The following is a 21505-nucleotide window of genomic DNA, read 5'->3' as shown; positions in this document are numbered from 1 at the left end:
CAAAAGGTTTCTGTGGCCAAAGGACTAGATGATGAGCTAGCAGGTAAGGGATGGAAATGAGAGCACCCTCAGTCCCAAGAAGCTGCAGTAGATGTGGGTGACACATGCAGGAGCTAACCACTGGCATTCCCCAGGCCTGGAGTCAAGAGCAGTAAGGGGCAGAGTGGTGGCAGGGAGTTTGAGTGGCTCTATCACAAGTTTGGCATGTGATAGACAATCCCCCCAGCCCAGGGAGGAAACCAGCACCCTTTATTGTTAGCTGAAGTAGCAATCTCACTGAAGCCCATCCACCACCTAGGTGGCCATGTGGAAATAAATTGTAAACTTCTCTGAGAAGTAGAGTGGAAATTAAAGAGGTGGAAATTAAAACAGTGAGATTTACTCATCTAGGATGGAGGAGAGGATACAATCCTAACATCCATAAACACTGAAAACAGCCATGAATAGGAAGATGATAAGATGTCATTTACCTGTAAATTCAGGTCTGAAATTACATTGGTTGATAAAATGATAGTGAGAGAAAAGAAAATCTTTAAATGTTACAAAAACTCCAAGAAATTCAAATCATACAGGTATTTAATTTATTTAGAATCAAACACATCATACTTTATAAAGAAGAGAGGCAGGTAAAGAGGTCCAAAGAGACAGAGGCAGGAAGGAAAGGAGGAAGGGTGGCTGTGAGGTACCAGGAGATGCAGCAGGAGAACCCAAGTGTGCCCAGGTGCCCTTTCTCAGGGTGAAACCAGGCCAAGCCTCTACTGCCCGCAGACCACAGCTGAAGTGCGGCACTAAATGCTTTTTATTGAAAGGATTTTTTAAGGTAGTTTTGAGTAGATAGGATTTTTCTCCTCTGATTTTAAATTCTAAACCCTGAATTAAGCTGTAATTCAAGTATAAAAATACAGCTTCTGGGCACTAGAGGGTGCCACATACAACTATGAAATGTCAAAGGAACTTGGTTCAAACAAAAAATCTCATAAACACAAGGGAAAGGGCCAAGTGAGACTGAACTAATCAATCTTCCTGAAAGAGATTTCAAAATAAAAATCATAAACATGCTCTGGGAGGTACAGAAAAATATTCAAGAACTTAGGAACAAATTTAGCATGGAGATTCAATTGGAAAGGAACAAAATGGAGGGTTTTAAAAGTAGAAAAGATATGGTGGAAGAGATGATAAATAAAATAGAAATTAGAGAAGAGGAATACAAAGAAGCTGAGGCACAGAGAGAAAAAAGGATCTTCAAGAATGAAAGAATATTGAGAGAACTGTGTGACCAATCCAAATGAACAATATTAGTATTACAGGAATACCAGAAGAGGAAGAGAGAGAAAAAGGTATAGAAAGTGTCTTGAGGAGGTAACTGCTTAAAACTTCCCCAATCTGGGGAAGGAGATAGTTTCTCAGGCCATGGAGGTGCATAGATCTCTCAAAACAAGGGTCTCAAGGAAGACAACACCAAGACATATAATGATTAAAATGGCAAAGATCAAGGACAATGACAGAATATTAAAAGCAGCCAAAGAGAGAAAAAAGATCACGTACAAAGGAAAACCTATCAGGCTATCATCAGACTTCTCAACAGAAACCTAACAGGCCGGAAGAAAATGGCATGATATATTTAAGGCAATGAAACACAAGGGCCTTGAAACAAGAATACTCTACTCGGCAAGATTATCATTTAAATTTGAAGGAGGGATTAAACAATTTCCAGATAAGCAAAAGCTGAGAGAATATACCTGCCACAAACCACCTCTACAGTGTATTTTGGAGGGACTGCTATAGATGGAAGTATATGTCACTAAAGGTAATAAAATCACAGTAAAGAAAGTAGAACAGTTAATTACTAAGTAAATGCAAAAATAAATCAACTACCCCAAAGTCAGTCAAGAGATAGACAAAGAGTACAGAATATGATACCTAATATACAGAGAATGGAGGAGGAAGAAAAAAGAGGAAAAAAAGAAAAAGAACCTTTAGACTATGTTTGTAGTAACATACTGAGTTAAGTTGGACTCAGTTAGTAAGGAAGTTACCCTTGAACCTTTGGTAACCACAAATCTAAAGCCTGCAATGGCAATAAGTACATACCTACCAATAATCACCCTAAATGTAAATGGTTGAATGCACCAATCAAAAGACACAGTCAGTGAATGAATCAAAAAACAAGACCCATCAATATGCTGCCTACAAAAGACTCACTTTAAACCCAAAGACATACACAGTCTAAAAGAGAAGGGATTGAAAAGATATTTCAGGCAACTGCCTCTATCAGACAAAATAGACTTCAAAACAAAGAAAGTTACAATAGACAAAGGAGGACATTACATAACGATAAAGGGGTCAATCCACCAAGAGGATATAACCATTAAAAATATCTATGCACCCAACACAAGAGCACCTACATATGTGAAAAAAATACTAAAAGAATTATAATGGGAAATAGAATGCAATGCATTCATTCTAGGAGACTTCACACAGCACTCACTCCAAAGGACAGATCAGCCAGACAGGAAATAAGTAAGGAGACAGAGGCATTGCACAACACATTAGAACAGATGGATCTAACAGACATCTACAGAACTCTAAACCCAAAAGCAGCAGGATACACATTCTTCTCAAGTGCACATGGAAAGTTTTCAAGAATAAATCATATACTAGGCCACAAAAAGAGGCTCAGTAAATACAAAAGACTGTAATTGTATGAACCAGCCTCTTAGACCACAAAGATCAAAGAAGTAATTGTATGAAGCAGCCTCTTAGATCCACAAAGATATGAAACTAGAAATAAATTATGTAGATGAAACAAAAAAGCCCACAAACACATGAAGGCTTAACAACATGCTCCTAAATAACCAATGGATCAATGACCATATAAAAACAGAGATCAAACAATATATGGAGACAAATGACAATAATTCAACATTGCAAAATCTGTGGGACACAGCGAAGGCTGTGCTGAGAGGATAGTATATTGCAATACAGGCCTGCCTCAAGAAAGAAGAACAATCCCATATGATCAGTCTAAACTCACAATTAACAAAACTAGAAAAAGAAGAACAAATGAGGCCCAAATTCAGTAGAAGGAGGGACATAATAAAGACTAGAGCATAAACAAATAAAATTGAGAAGAATAAAACAATAGAAAGAATCCATGAAAGCAGGAGCTGGTTTTTCAAGAAAATAAAAATAGATAAACCCCTTACCAGACTTATCAAAAAAAAAAGAGAGTATACACACATAAACTGAATCAGAAATAGAAAGGAAAAATCACTAGATACCACAGAGATACAAAGATTTATTAGAGAATACTATGAAAAATTATATGCTAACAAATTAGATAACCTAGAAAAAATGGACAACTTTCTAGAAAAATACAACCTTCCAAGGCTGACCCAGAAAGAAACAGAAAATCTAAACAGACCAATTACTAACAATGAAATTGAATTGGTAAGCAAAAAACTACCTAAAAACAAAACTCCCAGACAAGATGGCTTCACTGCTGTATTTTATCAAACATTTAGTGAAGACCCAGTACTCATTCTCCTTAAAGTTTTCCAAAAAGTAGAAGAGGACAGAATACATCCAAACTCATTCTATGAGGCCATAATGCCAAAACCAGGCAAAGAAACCACAAAAAAAGAAAATTACAGACCAATATCCCTGATAAACGTAGATGCAAATATCATCAACAAAATATTAGCAAACTGAATTCAAAATACATAAAAAATATCATCCATCATATCAAGTGAGATTCATCCCAGGGATGCAAGGATGGTACAACATTCGAAAATCCATCAACATCATCCACCACATCAAGAAAAGAAGGACAAAAACCACATGATCATCTCCATAGATGCCAAAAAAGCATTTGACAAAATGCAACATCCATTCATGATAAAAACTCTCAACAAAATAGGTATAGAGGGCAAGTACCTCAACATGATAAAGGCCATATATGACAAACCCACAGCCAACATCATACTTAACAGTGAGAAGCTGAAAGCCTTTCCTTTAAGATTGGGAACAAGACAAGGATGCCCACTCTGTCCACTTTTATTCAACATAGTTCTGTAGGTCCTCACCACAGCAATCAGAAAACACAAAGAAATAAAAGGCATCCAGACTGGTAAAAAAGTTAAACTGTCACTATTTTTAGATGACATGATATTGTACATTAAAAAAATCCTAAAAATTCACTCCAAAACTACTGAATTCAGCAAAGTTGCAGGATACAAAATTAATACACAGAAATCTGTTGCATTCCTATGCACTAATGATGTACTAGCAGAAAGAGAAATCAGGAAAACAATTCCATTCACAATTGCATCAAAAAGAATAAAATACCTAGGAATAAACCGAACCAAGGAAGTGAAAGACCTATACCCTGAAAACTACAAGACACTCTTAAGAGAAACTAAAGAGGACACTAATAAATGGAAATTCATCCCAGGCTCTTGGGTAGAAAGAATTAATATTGTCAAAATGGCCACCCTGCCTAAAGCAATCTACAGATTCAATGCAATTCCTATCAAAATACCAATAACTAACTAACTAGAGCAAATAGTTCTAAAATTCATATGGAACCACAAAAGACCCCGAATAGCCACAGCAATCCTGAGAAGGAAGAATAAAGCTGGGGAGATTACACTTCCAGATTTCAAACCCTAATACAAAGCCACAGTAATCAAGACAATTTGGTACTTGCACAAGAACAGATCCATAGAACAATGGAACAGACTAGAGAGCCCAGATATATACCCAAGCATATATGGTCAATTAATATACAATAAAGAAGCCATGAACATACAATGGGGAAGTGACAGCCTCTTCAACAACTGGTATTGGCAAAACTGGACAGCTACATGCAAGAGAATGAAACTGGATTATTGTCTATCCCATACACAAAAGTTAACTCAAAGTGGATCAAAGATCTAAAGGTAAGTCATGAAATCATAAAACTCTTAGAAGACAACATAGGCAAAAACTTCCTGAATACAAACATGAGCAACTTTTTCCTGAATGCATCTCCCTGGGCAAGGGAAACAAAATCAAAAATGAACACATGGGACTACATCAAACTAACAAGTTTCTGTACAGCAAAGGACACCATCAGTTAAACAAAAAGGCATCCTACAGTATGGGAGAATATATTTGTAAACAACATATCTGCATCCAAAATATTTAAAGAACTCACACACCTCAACACCCAAAAAGCAAATAACCCAATTAAAAAATGGGCAGACGATATGAAGAGACAATTCTCCAAAGAAAAAATTCAGATGGCCAACAGGCACATGAAAAGATGCTCCACATCACTAATTATCAGGGAAATGCAAATAAAAACCACAGTGAGATATCACCTCACACCAGTTAGGTTGGCCAACATCCAAAAGACTAGGAACAACAAATGCTGGCAAGGTTGAGGAGAACAGTGAATGCTCCTACACTGCTGGTGGGAATGTAAGCTAGTTCAACCATTGTGGAAAGCAGTATGGAGGTTCCTCAAAAAACTCAAAATAGAAATACCATTTGACCCAGGAATTCCACTCCTAGGAATTTACCCAAAGAATATAATTTCTCAGATTCAAAAAGACATATGCACCCATATGTTTGTTGCAGCACTATTTACAATAGCCAAGATACGGAAGCAACCTAAGTGTCCATCAGTAGATGAATGGATAAAGAAGATGTGGTACATATACACAGTGGAATACTACTCAGCCCTAAGAAACAAATCCTACCATTTGCAAGAACATGGATGTAGCTGGAGGGTATTATGCTCAGTGAAATAAGCCAAGTAGAGAAAGACAAGTACCAAATGATTTCCCTCATTTGTGGAGTATAACAACAAAGCAAAATTGAAAGAACAAAACAGCCACAGAATCACAGGGTCCAAGAAGGGACTAGCAGTTACTAAAGGGGAGGGATGGGAGAGAGCGAGTGGCAGGGATGGAGAAGGGGATTGAGGGGGGTATATGATTAGCACATGTGGTATGGGTAGGATCATGGGGAAGACAGTGTAACACAGAGAAGGCAAATAGTGACTCTGTGGCATCCTACTGCACTGATGGGCAGTGACCGCAGTGGGCTATGTGGGGGACACAATAATATGGGTGAATGTAATAACCACATTGTTTTTCATGTGAAACCTTCAGAAGAGTGTATATCAATAATATCTTAATAAAAAAATATTTCTTAGATGCTCCACCCAAAAAAACAAAAAAAACAAACAAAAGAAATGTTAAATGTCTAATTTTCCCCCCATGATAAACCAGTTTTAAGATACAAAGTTTTAAAGAAAATAGATAAATTCTCAGGAAGCAATACCCAACCCCTCCCCCGCCAAAATTAATCAAAGTATTATTTTAAAGGCATCATGCAGAAGAATGAAATAGCATTGCTTCATCTCAATAACATAAGGTATTAGTATTTTCTCAAAATGGAATAAAGAAAATACTCTTTAAAGCTTCAATGGTCCAATTTATAAAGTCTTATCTTAATAAACAAAGTGCATCAGTATATTGTATAGCTAACTTCTTGATAGTCTTATTATAATAAACCATTTTAAAAAGACTAAGAAAGAAGAAAAGAAAATTCTACAAGTGGCCAAAGTATAATGTGTTGAAAAGTGTCTCCCAAAATTCATGTCCACCTGAAACCTCAGACTGTGGCTTTATTTGGAAATAGCATCTTTGTAGATGTCATTTGTTGAGGTGAGGTCATACCTGATTAGAGTAGGCTCTAAATACAATGAATGACTGGTGGTATCCTTATAAGGAGGAGAGGACACAGAGGCAGATACACATAGAAGGAAGAAACCACGTGAAGAAAGAGGTAGAGATCAGAGTCAGGTTGTCACAAGCCAAGGAATTACAGGAACCACCAAAAGCTAAGAGATTATTCCCTAGAGCCTTGACAGGGAGCATGACTCCAAAGACACCGTGATTTCAGAGGTGCAGTTCCAAAAGTGTAAGACAACAGATTGTGTTTTGGCGCCCCACTGTTTAAAGCCACCCAGTCTGTAGTACTCTGCTACAGTAGCTCTAGGAAACTATACATCAAGGAAAATACACTCTCAGTATTAGTTTATAAACTTAAAGATTTAAATGTCAGGCTAATTGGCAACAAGCAATTTATATTATCCTAACAGGAAAGAAAGACAACTAGTAACAATAGATCTTATTTTACATGTAAAGGAAATAACTAGAACTGTTGTGATGCATGCATGGATTGGCATGACAAATACCAACTTGAATTGCATAACTTTGCAATCCAACACATCTAATAAAAATTTACACTTACATTTCTTTGCTCATAAGGGACATCTATATAATTATAATGAATATAGACATGAATTATGCATTCTGAAATGTATATATTATACTTTGCCACAAATTTTTGATAATTTTTAATTATTCAGGTATTTCTTCTAAAAAATCAGTTATCAGTTTAGCATGATAGAGCATTCATTAAAATTGGTCACCTTGAAGATCAATAGAGAGATGGAACAAAAATTTATTCAATTCTTCATACAAATAATGTTTTTTATAAGTACTTTTATTTAAAAGAACTTGGTAAATAATTGTTAGCTGCTTCTAAAAATGTGTAACATCTATTTAAAAATGCATGTTAAACTGATTATTAGAATACTGGGGTGGGAGCATTTTTCTTGAGAAAGCTTTTCTCAAAAATTAATCCATAAACCATTACTGGATGTGTAGATTTCACTGTTGCTTTGTAGCAGTCTTCCCACTTCTAAGGGGGAAAAAGGCTCAATTAGAAAATAAAAGCAATTGCTTTAATGCTTTTTTTCTTAAAGACTAACACTAATACAAATATATAAGTGTGGATGGCTGGACGTGAGATCACCAAATCTGGTCACCGGAAGTGACAACACCGAATATGAGATTGCTGTAAGTGGCATCATTGTGAGCCTGTGTATATAAGCTGTGCTCAGAAATAAAACTGCATCACTCTTCCTCCACCAGTGGTCAGTAGACCTACTGACCCCAACTTTGGTTTCTGTGTTTTTCTTGTATCTATCCCTGTATTTTTCTTGCATCTCCCATCCACCCCTCTCAGGTTCAGCTGGATTGCAGAGCTGGTCTCTGCATATAAACAACAACAATAATAGCAAGCACTTTATCAACCAGGTTTATTTAGGTGCCTATCTTGTATTATCTAATATTCACAAAAACTTTATGAAGCAGTCACTATTATCAGCTTATTACTGATTAGAAACTTGAGGAACATGAACTTTAAATAATTTCCTCCTGGTCACACAGTGGCTTCACAGTTTCACCTCTAAAGAGCCATTGCACTACATTACCTTCACTTAGTATAGTCAATAGAATTTTTTTTTTTTAAAGAAAGAGGGTGGTGGAGAGAAGAGAAAGTTGGAGAATGGATTGGGGGAAAAAATCGTTCATCAAATAAATGACCCACAGGGTTGTAATAATGAGGTATTGATTATCTTATATTCCTTTAAGACAACATACCTAAGAAATTTACTATCCAAGTTACATTGTTCTGAAGACAAATGCTCAAAAAGTTCCTGTAGCATCACCTCTGATGCATGTACTCCAGCATCTGTTCTCTCTTCTTTCAACAACAGGTCAGACTTTCAGGTGAAAAGGAGCCCATTCCTACTTCCAGTCCATGTGATCTGACCTAAGCCAATCAGTACTTTCCATTGTCTGGCAACAGTGATTGGTACAGCAATGAGCACATGATCCAAGCCAGTCCAATCAGAATGAATCTCAGCAATTTTCCTGAAAATCTGGAAGACTCATTTACTTCTGCGGATCCAAACTAGGAAGGAAATCTCCTGAGGGCTTATGCTGTCATACTGCAATCCTTTGGGGGCCCAAGAATGGGGCTAACAGCAAAGCAAAACCAAAATATGAAAGGAGTTCGTTCATCCAGTTCATCATGGCTCATCAAACCAGTTTTCCTTGACACTCTTTGAGCCGTGGATTAAATAGTACTTAACTCTATCTCTGAAATGTTCAATCATGTAACCTAATTAATGTGCTTTTTCCCAAGGTCATTTAAGTTAAGTGTTTCTGAAATTTACATCTGGAAGAATCCTGATACAGATAATGGTAACAGGAAGTCAGATGAGGGTGAGAGTTAAGAGTGGCAGACCCTGAACGGTGGAATTAGCTAAGTGGAGGAAGGAGGGCTGCGAGGAGGAGCCGCTGCTTGTAAGCCCGGGAAGTTGGCAGTCTTTGTTACCAGTTGTAAAATAGCTGATTAAACTCTCACATCTTTGAACACTGGCCTTAGGCCTCAAACTATGTACCACAGAGGTTGAAGAACTAGAGGCCCTGGTAGGAACATTTCAGGATGTTGGGGTGTGTTGACAGTTTTTTGAGACCTGTAGGGGGTCCTAATGAAAAGAGTCTAGTGTTTACTAAAACTAGCTTTCAGAAAGTAGGGAGGGAAGAAACTGTTTTGAAAAGAAAAGTCTTTTCTGCTTGCAGCCTACAATTTAAGAGGGCTGAGAATCCAGTTATGTGGATAGTTGCAGGCTTGGAAAAGCCAAATTTCACTATTAGAGCAATAGAAAGCACACTGGTGGGAGACACAGCCCTAACAGTAGCCTGATACCCAGGGCCCCCCTGCAAGCCCCTGCTCTGCTCCCTGCCTGATGCAATAGTCTTTCTAGTTGTACTACTGAAGTTGGGTGCAAAGAGCATGTCAGTTGTGACTTCCTGGTTTAGATTCTTACAGATAAAAGAATGGATCATCAGAACATCTATCCTTCTGGCCTTAAAATATTCAAACCCAGGAAATTTCATCCCTGTTTCTCTTCAGCTACCTACACCTTCCAAAGTCAACTACGTTCATAAATATCTATAGCCACCCTCTGTCATCCCCTCCTCCAGCACCTATTCATTCTTATCCCATTTAACATCTCTGACTTTCAGGTGGCATTCTCTTGTCTCTTGAACTTGGGATACAACATCCCACTCACTGACTTCAACCTCCAAACCTAGTACCTTTTCCCCATAATCCATACATTTCTCTAATTTCAGTGAAAACCTTGTGCCCTGGCTTGCCCATGTTCTCTCAATTCTCAATCAACATTTTTGCCTTTTCTTCTTCCTAAGAACAAACTCAGATTATATTTTCCTGTTTCCCCTTCAGTTAGGTGAGACCAAATGACTGAGTTCTAGTCAGTGGGATGAAATGGGAAAGATGTGTGCTATATCCAGGCTGGTCCTGAAACACCTCTGTTACTCAGTCTTCTTTCTCTTACCCATCTGCTACCAGAATGGAGAGGATTTCTAAGTCCATGACTAACCAGGTAGAGTAGGAATGCTTCTGTCTCAATGATCTTCAATGAATTATTGCAGCAGTGTGAATTAAATTGTTATTATGTGAAGCTACTGATTTCTGGGACTGTTTGTTACTTATTCAACCTGTACTAACTGATGCTCTGACCAATATCAATCAAAACCATTCATATTAAATTATACAATCTTTTATTGCAAACTGCTTATCTTCATAATTTTAATTCATCTGCTGTCTTAACATAACATGTTTCCTCCCTGGAAAAACCCAAGCTTGGGATATCTATGCCAATGTCTGCTTACCCGGTTTTATACTGCCTTCTAGCTATAGCGTAAAAAAGCAATTCACAAAGTCAAGAGCACGGGTACTACTTCAGGTGGGCCCCAACACTGCACAGGACCTCCTACCAGTCCACCTATTTGACAATTTCCTCAATGTTTCTTGAGCTCTTGGAAATATCTAATACTGTTTGACCATTCCCTCCTTGCATTGTTCCCTTCCCTTGGTTCTCATTCTGTTACTCTCCAAGTTTTCAGACCTCTCTTATCATTTCTTAAGTCTCCTTCACAGTTATTCATGCTGTCCCAACTCTTCTTTCTCTACTATCCTTTAAATCCCATAATGTCTTCTATGCTATCAGCCTTTGGAGGCAATCTCACCTACTCCCATGGTTTCAACTACCATGTACATATATTGACATCGGTAAAACTTACATCTCCATTCTAGACAAGTCTTGAGCCTCAACCCCCACTGATGGCTCCAATAGGCACAAAAATTGTATCTGAAACTGAAATTACAACCTTCTCCTCCAAAATCTGCTCCTCCTCCATCTGTCCTTCCTTTCTCAGTGGATCCCCTTAGCCACAACATAGCAGAATGATGTAACTCTGCCTCCACTCCACAATTATTTATAACTCTTTCTACCATCTAAATGTATTTTTAATCTGTGCCTTCTACATACCTCCCCTACCAACATTTGTATTTTCTTAACTGAGTTACTTCAAAAATATCTTGGCTGATTTCCATATCTCTAGTTTTACTCCTCGAAATCGTCCTATATGGCTGACACACAGATCTTACCAACATAAAAATCAGATGATATCTCTTCCCTGTGGAAATATTTCAATGGATCCCTACTGCCTTTGGAACAAATAATTCTTTGTCTCTTCTGAACTTAGACACTTTGTCCAGTTTCCCTCTGGACATTTTTACCCTAATTTCCCATAGTAATTCATACTCAACTTATCTACCCTTCATGAATGTATCCAAGTCTGAGTTCCTCATTATATTTCTCTTTCCATAAAGAACACCACCATCTCACCTATGCCTGAATCAAGTATCTGAACAGCACTGCTGACAACTCCAGCCCTCTCTCCAACATTCAGTTCATCACAAATCCTTTAAATTCTTCCCATTTAATATCTCCTGAATTCATCAGCTTTTCCTCAATTCCAGCACAAATAGCCTAGCCCAGATCACTATAATCTCTTGTCTGCAACCTCCGCCTAAACAGTATCCTTTTTCTAATCTTGTCCTCCCTTCAAAACCTTTCTCCACATCATAGGCAGAATAATCTTTCTAAATGTTATAACTGTGTTTAAAACTTTATAATGATTTTCCACTGTTTTCAGCACCACAAAACATAGCTTTAATGGCTTAGGTCCTAGTGAAGGAAGAAGAATAAACAAGATAACAAGGCAATAGAGAGTAGCAACACTTTGGGGAGGGAAGATGGTTTTACATTTAATGGTCAGAGCCAGTCTCTTACAAAAGTGACATTTCAGTGTGACCTGAAGGATCTGAAGGAGCTAGCCTGGACAAAGGAGGCAGACTTCAATTTGCTTACTTACCATCGTCTCCACTGGACTGTGAGCTCTCTGAAGGCAGGACCTATGATTTATTCATCACTTTGTTCTAAACAACTACTACAGTTTTTGGCACACAAAGATTTTGAAACATATTTGATGAGTGAAGGGATGAGTGAAGTTTATATTTTGAAGCAGGGCAGCTTTAGACTAATTGTGTGCTCACATTTTTTTGTACATTTGTTGATATCAACTTGTGGAACTTCTAAGCAGACAAATTTCTAGGCAGACAAAAATGAATGGGACTTAGACTTTAACGAGGAGTTTTGCTTTCTCTAAAGCCTTCGGAAATATTTAGAAAGGATTCTGCACAGCAATCTCTTACAACCAGGATCCCTATGAGGATATCAGATTGGGTGACCAACTTGCTAGGCTAGTGCAAGGCCAGCTAGGAGAGCACCAACCGTAAAAGCTGGTCTCAGTTATCAGGAGGGGCTCTCAGGCTCCGTGGCTTTGAGTTTCTTAAGAGGCAAAACTGTCTTGATACAAACCCAAATCAACCTCAGATACTCAGATTTGTAAAGAAAATGGTTTCAAGTCATTATGGTTCACTTCTACTAAGCAGGACAAAACAACAAAGGATTCTTTAAAATACACTGTATTGCATTTAATGACTAGATTTGATTCTGGAAAATAAGATATTCAGGTTCATAACCCCTTACTTGCAAAGTGAAAGGCTTTTGGATTTTTTTTTTAAAACAAATTTGGCAGGAAAACCTGACCTGATATGAAAATATTTATATCCTTTGTTTAATCTATTTACTGTGACTATTCATTTGTTTCACTGTAGAAATATCATGTGTTGAATTATAGGGTGCTGCCTCTGACCCCACAGGAATATTGGGAAATAAATGATATATGCAATGTACTTTTTTTCTAAAATTCAAAAAGTTCTGACCATCTCCCCCAAGGATTTTGAATAAGAGATCTGTATTCTATTATAATGCTCACCCAATTCTATTATCTTGAGTTATAAAACTTGCATAATGTGTGAGCTTTGAAGTACTGGGAGAAAGTAAAGTCACAAAAGCACAATTAGCATGACTTTAGCATTTGGAAGTAATATAATTGAAAACTGCTCTGGGTTTCCTCTCAGATCTGATCAAAAGTATGCATGCCATGCCACTCTGCTATTGCTTTTCCAGTAAGCAGAAACCTCTATGAGCTACAGCTTCAGACCGTGAGGAAAGTTTTATGGATAAATCCTTTACACCACACCCAGCCTGCATCTAGGCATTACAATCTTCAGAATAATTTGCCATAGTTTCTAGTTTTCCCAAGTACTTCGCTGGTATCATTCTATGACTTTTATAATATTCTTACATTTTTTCCCCCACAAGTTTCAAGAAGCAGTACCTACCTGTTAGGAACAAGGTTTCTACTCTTTACAGGGCACATACCCAGTACCCAACTGCAAACATCATTATGTATGTTATTTCTGGTTCTCACAGTCATCCTGTAGAGATATTTTCTATTCTTCCCATCACACAATTGAGCAAACTCAGGATCAATTTGTCCAAGGCCACATGGCTATTAAGTGACAGAACAGAATCTGAACCCAGAAACATCTAGTTCCAAAGTTTGTTTCTTCCATAATCCCATGAGGCAAATAACAGCCTGTGTTCAACTTGTGCATAGTTGGAATTAAGATTTTAATGCAGTTTTAGCCATGGTAGTGTAATTGCTTTTTAAAAAATGCCTATTCTAGTAATTTGACAGAATCTACAGGCCCATAAAATGAAGATACAAAAACTGGTTTTAAAAGATTCAAGTCTTTTAAAGCCATATTAAATGTCAATCAATGTAATTTTGTTTTTTGTTTTATTACTTAAAAAAACACAAATAATTGGAATTACGTAGGTTTATCAGCAAATATATCAAAATTGGATGTTTAATATTCACCCACCTTTCAGAAGTGTCACCTACATTTATTGGAAATGTCAATCAAGAGGAAGAGAAAGGCTTACACCTTATAACAACATAGCGTAAAAGGATAGAGGTGAAGATCATTAATGATTTTAATGATTTTAAGACCCATTAAAATTAGAGAAATTCAAAGCACCCACGGTGTTAAGGATTTATTATTACAGCATTTAGAGTTTACTAGTTCATACCTTTCAATCACAGCAAGTTATTAGCAGTGAAGGGATGAACCCTCTTAAGAGGATTTTTATTTCAATGATAGGAGGTTATGGACAAGACAACCTAAGTTTAAAAAAATTAGTAGCAAGCGCTAGTTGAGTTAATCAGTTAAAGACAAACTGTGCCCTTGGGAAGCTAAATGAAAAAGCAACAGTAAAGCTTACAGAACTTAGCTCGTACAATTTGCCTTGAAGGCGGAAGATTGGTTCCCTGAAATAGCAAAGAATTATATGCTTTAGTTCAGAAAAAAGTTTTTAAAATAAAGTCTGTTATTACCTCTTCTCCTTTCAAAACAATGGAAAAATTCTAGAGCACAGGTTTCAATTTGTTCAATAATTGTACCTCTGAATTTAAAAAAAACTGTAAAGTCATCATTGTTTTGACTTGAAAAGAAATAACAATGCAAATATTCATTATCACATAAAACATAAACAGCAAACTGTCAGAGTTAATGCAATCTCTGCAGAGCGCTATTAGTCAAAGACAGCTGGTCAGCTCAAAACACATAAACTCAAAGATCAGATCTTCTTAAGAATTACAATCTTCATTAACCAACAGGAATTTAGTGTGGCAGTGATTAAATCCAACAACTGCCTTCTTTATGAGCTGTCCCTTCACTGTTAACTAAGCTGTGCAAATGTGTGAACTAGTCAGCAGCACCAGAAAGCTCATGCAACTACTCACCGTATTTTGACCTTGAACTCAAAGAGTCTATGTTAAATCAATTTAAGGGTAATGTAAGCAAGCAGACACAAGGAGCCAGATTTGAAAAGCAGAGCAAATAGCAGAGAAGTTATTCAAAATAAATCAACAGGGTTAACTGCATAAAATATCAAAAAAAAAGCAATTCACGCTACAAAAAATTTAAAAGCAAAACAAAAACAAAACAAAAGCAGTATTTCCAGCAAAATCTGCACATGATTAATCTGCATTAGAAAAAGTCAATCAAGCAATTGAGTTCATATTCTTTGGGGCATGCATGCAGTGATTCTTTTAAACAATTCCTACCTGATTTCCAATTGTGTTTTTCTTGTGAACCTGACTGCTCCTCTGTTGAGCACTGAGAAAAGCAAAGGAGAACAGCACTGAAGAAACTCATAGGATTGTTTTCTGAACAAGTAACAGGTATTAAAATATATACCGGCTTCATATATCAACATCTGAGGCTCAGACAATATAAAAAATCCAGGTCAGTTTAATTCTAGAAGCAAAACCAACCCATTGGAACTTCTAGTACCATTTAACAATCACAAACTGAAAATACTATATCGTGGCAGGAATAACAAAATGAGTCAATGCAAGCATTTGTTATGTCCTGCAAGTATACAGAATGGTTGTACTAAAAAATTACCATGCTAACATTTATTGAGTTTATGCCATGTTCTGCCTGACAGATATAAGTGTTTTTAATTTGAATTTAACCCTGTGAGGTAGTTACCATTACTCTTCTCATCTTACAGCTAGAGAGAGTGAGTCAGTCACAGAGAAGCTAAGCAGCTTTTCCAAAGTTACTCAGCTAATAAGTGGTGCTACCAAGTAGTTTGAATCTAGATCCCAAACTCTTTGTGATACTACCCAACCTCACTGCTTTGAACTCCACTATATCCTGCAACTCCCATAGTGCATCTCCAGTGTGGACCTATCTCCTCTATTCGAGACTTACATATGCTTTTGACAACTCAGCATCTCCACTTGGGTATCTAAAGGGCATCTCAAATTTAGGGCAACTCCCTAAAACCTGCTCTATCCACAGTCTTCCCTTTCTTACTTAGTGGCAATTCCATATTTCCATGTGCTTAAGCCAAAATCCCTGATTCCTCTTTCTCTCACACTCCATGTCCAATCATCTGCAAATGCTATTGACTCTACTTTTTAAAATGTATTTAACTCAACATCTTTTAACCACTTCTTTGCTACCACCTTGGTCCCAGCCACCATTCTCTCTCTCTTATTACAACAATGACTTAGTCTCTGGTCTCTGCTTCCATACTTGTCCCTCTAATGGCTATTTTCAACACAAGAGCCATAGCGATCCTTTTAAAAAGGAGATCGTATCACTCTGCTCAAAACCCTCTACTGCTATGCAAACACCATTCCATTCTGGACAAAAGTCAAAGCCCTACAAGGTCCTGCTCAACTGACCCCCTGCCCTCTGCCTCAGTAACTCATCTCCCCCTACTCACCAGCTCTTACACTACAGCAATTCCAGGTACATGGGTCTCCTTTCTTTTTTTTCAAGGCCACCAGGCACACCCCCACGTCAAAGCCTTTCTGCTAGCTGTTCCTTCTGCCTACAATATGCTCCCAGTGTATCTGCATGGTTCCCAACATCACCTGCTTCAAGTCTTTTCTGTGAAACCTACTGTGACCACCTTATTCAAAAATCATATCCTTCTGTTCATCTAGGACTCTCATCCTCTTTATACTGTTTATTTTTCTCTATGGCATTTTTTACCTTCAAACAAACTATTCAGTTTACTGATTTTTTGTGTTTATTGTCTGTCTCCCTCCATCAAAAAGTAGGCTCCTTGTGAGCAGGAGATTTTGACTGTTTCTTCTACTGCTATCTCCTCAGTGCCTACAAACTACGTAGCACAGAGTTCATAGTTGGCTTCCACAAATTATCTGTTGAGTTAAAAGTCCAATGAGGTCAATATAATTAAAACATGAGCACAGAGAAGGTAAGAGACAGCTATGACCCCAACAGCTTAACCCTAGATCCCACATATTTAGGTGCTGTGTTACTTTCTCTCTCAAGAGAATGAAGGCATTCTTTTGGTGAATCCATGAGTAAACATCTATCAATATAAGAAAACATGACTCATTTTGGTTATTCTGGGAAGACTAGCCATACTGAATCCTCTAGATGTTTCTTTAATAGTTTATTACAGAAGGTCTTTTAGAGATTGGCAGAACAGCCTAAAATAGAGGAAAAAACCATCAATCTTTTAAAGCGAAGGGATATTATGGTTCAGCAGCACATCACAGATCAACACCACACTTAAAACAGTTGTTCAATACAGCAGTGTTTTATAAATTCTCGTGATGTGTGTTTAAGCTGCTTCCCTTCACTCAAATTTGTAAAATACCATTTTCTAAATTCAGCTGAGAGTGGGGAAGAGGTGGGTGGTGAAAGGCCATATTAGATTCTATTACAAAAGATACATTGTATGGATTTTTGGTTTCCAACCTGCTAATTTCAGAGTTTCAGTTTCTTTTTTCTTTCCTTATTTTTTGTTGTAATTTTTTTAGCTTTTTAGTAAATGTTTAATTCCCTTAATCACTATGGAACTCATTTCTTGCCAACTACTTCTCTACATAATCCAAATCTACATTTTCAGGTTTTTGTGGTGAGGTAGGGAACCGGGTGCCATTTGTGTCTGCCTGTGGCCAGGGGTCCAGTGTGCCCATGCTGCCCTCTGGTTGCCCACCAGCTGTCCACTGTGCCCTGAAACATGGAGTGTATCTAAAGTACTATTCCTGCTGGGGCTCTGAATCTTTCCCATGCTTTCTTTCCTTTCTTCTAGGAAAAAATGGAAAAACTACTATTATAATATAATCATATCTTCTTCATGGATATTGTCATGTCTTCTAAGCACCACAATTTTGTTTTAGGTTTTTTTTTTTAAGGGAAAATATTTTAAAATAAATGATTGATAGTTGTGATAACTTCAAATTATGACAGACCCACAGGTACTTACTTTGGAGTAGGCAAACTATTGGGGACCTTTTAATTATGAATAGTTCCCCTTAAAATCACATAAAAGAAAAGCTGAACATAAAGCAGAAGACACAGATTGTTGATGACCCCTTGTGCTACCTTACTCAAAGGGTATGACCTAAATAGACCTTGGTTTCTTAGCTTTAAAGTGTGTGTGTGTGTGTTGTGTGTTTGTGTGTGTATGAGAGACATAGAGACAGGGCTGGGGGTGGGGAACTGGACTAGGTGTTTCTTAGCTTCCTTTTAGATTCAAGATTCCTTGAGATGCAAAGTTACTCTAAGAAACTAATGAGCTACACTAGGTGAAGAGACTTTCCACTGACAGAGTTTTCATCCAAATAATGCATATTGAGGATATATCACTTGTAAGAATATGCAGGAGAAAAAAATAGGTTTATTTTATAGGTCAATCTCAAAATCAGTGTTAGAACAAATACTAAATTACCCTTACTTTCCACCTAAAGAATAATCTTTTTGCAATAACTGGTCCCATAAATTCAAAGATAATGTCACTAGTGATATATTTAGATACTTGAAACTACTCTGTAAGTAGCATAATAAAATACAAGCTGCCTGGTTAGGAAATATCTGTTACCATAATTCCTATGTATGCTCTGATAATTGAAAAGAATTTTCATAATGTGAAAGAATTTCATAACACTTATTTTAAAATGTGTTTGTGGAAAACCATGTAAGGACTTGCAAGTTGATTTGAACTTTTGGACACATTTTTGGTCATAGGTACTTAACTGGCTATCTCTGCAATATTGTAAAACATACTATGTATAATGTTTTAATTTGACATCAGTAAAAAATTTTAGGGCACCAACTACCTGCAAGGTACTCTGTGGGAGATATAAACATGAATAAGGTATGGTCCTTGTGATAAGAAGCCTACAATATATGCAGTGCAGGTAGTGAGAACATACACAAAACATGAATAATAAAATTCTATAAGAATAAATTTGTGAGGACAAACAGAAAACCAAAAAAAAAAAAAAGTGCTTCGATTTCAAATGTGGGTTATAAATACCCTTATCTTATGTGTATGAATGTGTTTGTTAATTGCATAAATTCCTTCCACACACTGTGGAAGTGTATAGAAGTCACTGTGGAAGGCTTTGTCAAAACACTATAACATAAAACCAAATGCCCTGAGATATGATTTTAAAAGTACATATTCATAAAGAGGTTTAAATTTTTATAAAAATTAGAGCACAATGGAAGACATTCAAAGAAAAAGGATCCATGTTACCTATAGCTCAAGAATTTTTAGTATATTCATTTCTATCTTTGTCCATGTATATAAACAATAAAAGACTCAAATAACAGGAGTGTGTGCCAAGGGAGTGTGTGACCATTTACCAAATAAATCCTATGCATAGTAATTGTCCTGAGTGTTCAGAGACAAGAAAGATTAGTTTGGTCTGATGTGATCTGAGATTTTCATAGAAAACCTGAAGAAAGGTAAAATTTTAATAGAGGAAGATAACCAATTGCATTCCAAGAGAATGGAGCAGTATTAGTAAAGCCAGGAGGTAGCAAAATGAGGCATGTAGGGAAGTTGTAGAAAGTAAAACTATTATGGCAAAATTATATATTCATAGCCTCAGGTTTGTAAATGACTTTAAAAGCCATCTGGTATAATAACTGTATGTTGGGGTCAATTATGGAGAATTTGGCTATTACACTAAAGACAGCAAAAATTATTCAAAGTTTCTAACCCATCAAATGGCATGATCGAAGCAGTGTTTTAGTCAAAATAATCTCCCTGAAATGGGCAATGTTGACTCTGAAACAGGGAAGCCAGGAAGCAGCCAGCCTAGACCCCCTCTCTCTGACTGCTGGAATCCTGCCCAGCCTTCAAAGTCCAGTTAAGTCCATTTATGTATTTTGCTTTCTTAGAGACCTCCAGCTATCTCTCCTACCCATGAACTCCCAAAGCTTTTGGGCTGTACCTGTATATAAACAGGATTGTGTTATGAGCAGGTCTCTAACTCCCCTCCAACAATGTCTGTGTCCTTGATGGCTGACGGTGTGTTGCATTAATCTTGGAATTTCTCCCCCTTTCACCACTGACATTACCTACTGCAGTGTTCATTGCAGTTCCTTTAGAAATATTTATGGAATTGTATTTGATACAAAGGTTATTTACAACCAGATTCTTAATGTTTATCTACAACAGGGAATTCAGATAATTCGAAGAAGTATTCCATAGACGTGTGCTGTGGCAAGAGCGGTACATTTAGGGATCCAGAAGTAGCCAGTCTGGTTGGAGCATCAAGTCAGGGGCAGGATAGAGAGGAATAGTGACAACAGAATAGGATGAATAGGTAAGCAGAAGAGAATTCTACAGAGCCTTGGAAACCATACTAAGGAGTTTAGATTTTATTCTGAAAGTAATAGGGAATCCTAGAAGGAACATCACAAGAGGCTGACAGACTGTTGTAGTAACCCAAGCAAGAGAAGACTAGCTTTAGTATTAGCAATGATGGTAGAAAGAAATAGGCAAATATAAAAAATATTATAGAGGTAGAATCAAATGGACATGGTAAAGATGGAGGGAAACAAAGATGAGGGAACAAGGAATAAAGAATGACAATCCGGTTTCTAGTTTGAGCAAGTGGGAGTGACCATCCACAGACAGTGGGAACAATGAAGGAGGCATAAAGGATAAAACAGATAATGAGTTTAATTTGGAAACATTGGGTTGAGAGGTCTCCGTAGGCTATACAAGTAGACTTGTCCAAGTAGATGTTCAAATAGACATGTAGCTGAATATAGTGCACAGCCCAGGATAAAGGAATGGAGATCTAGATTGACTGTCATCAGATAAATCTGGTAACTGAAAGCATTGTAGGGGTCATACCAGTCAGAGACAGTGCAGTTAGTGAGAAAAGAAGAAGGTTTACAGAAAAATACTGACAAAAACCAGAGAATAAAGAGCCGCATAGTAAAACTGAGGAGTGTCTTGAGCAGAAAGAGGAAAATCAGAGACAGTGGAGGGTTATTGAAGCAAAAGGACAGATCTCAACAAGGGGTGGCCAATGGTGTCAAATGAAGGACTCAGGATTGTCCACTGGATTAACTGTTTTGTCTTTGCCAAAAGCTCTCTCTATTCAATTGGCTGGAAAGTGAGAGAAGTGAAAAAGAAGAAAAGGCTACAGATTCTAAGTCAGCCCAAAGAGTCAAGGAAGTGGAGTCCCTCAGATGCAGATTCCATGGCAAATGTCAGGGTGTGCCTCTGCCTCTACCACTATGCTTAGTTTGTAGAGAAGACCTGGAATTGAAAGAAAGTTCAGTAATAACTGTGATGGAGAAAATACCAGCAAAATGGCAACAGACAACTAAGGCAGTGGGAGGGACAGGTCCATTGTTCATAGGTGTGTGAGGGAGCATTTAAAGAACTGACTGTTAGCAGCAGCCAACAGAGTTACTCCCGTTTTCTTTTCTAGCAGCCACCACTACAGGTCAC

The 21505-nt window shown here is 37.4% G+C and overlaps 1 protein-coding gene and 1 long non-coding RNA gene across 6 annotated transcripts in view; one reads left to right on the top strand and one right to left on the bottom strand.

Annotated features, from left to right (window-relative positions):
* Nucleotides 1-21505, bottom strand: part of DNM3 (dynamin 3) — a 585714-nt gene that overhangs the window by 309453 nt on the left and 254756 nt on the right. For 4 of the 5 annotated variants that reach the window (XM_057507881.1, XM_036918454.2, XM_057507882.1 and 1 more), the window contains exons 13-14: nucleotides 15318-15369; nucleotides 14490-14519 (exon numbers count right to left, since the gene is read on the bottom strand). In XM_057507881.1, coding sequence (XP_057363864.1) covers nucleotides 14490-14519; nucleotides 15318-15369 — 82 coding nt within the window. The remainder of the gene's footprint in view (nucleotides 1-14489; nucleotides 14520-15317; nucleotides 15370-21505) is intronic. The other variant, XM_036918458.2, reaches the window with a different exon arrangement.
* On the top strand, nucleotides 7459-7805 carry LOC130684942 (uncharacterized). Its single transcript, XR_008999343.1, has 2 exons — nucleotides 7459-7543; nucleotides 7764-7805. It is a non-coding gene; the product is annotated as an uncharacterized LOC130684942 (long non-coding RNA).

This window comes from Manis pentadactyla, chromosome 9 (genome assembly GCF_030020395.1).
Source record: "Manis pentadactyla isolate mManPen7 chromosome 9, mManPen7.hap1, whole genome shotgun sequence".
Taxonomy (NCBI): Eukaryota; Metazoa; Chordata; class Mammalia; order Pholidota; family Manidae; genus Manis; species Manis pentadactyla.
Note: the sequence above shows the minus strand (reverse complement) of the source record. Positions and strands in the feature narration are given on the sequence as shown.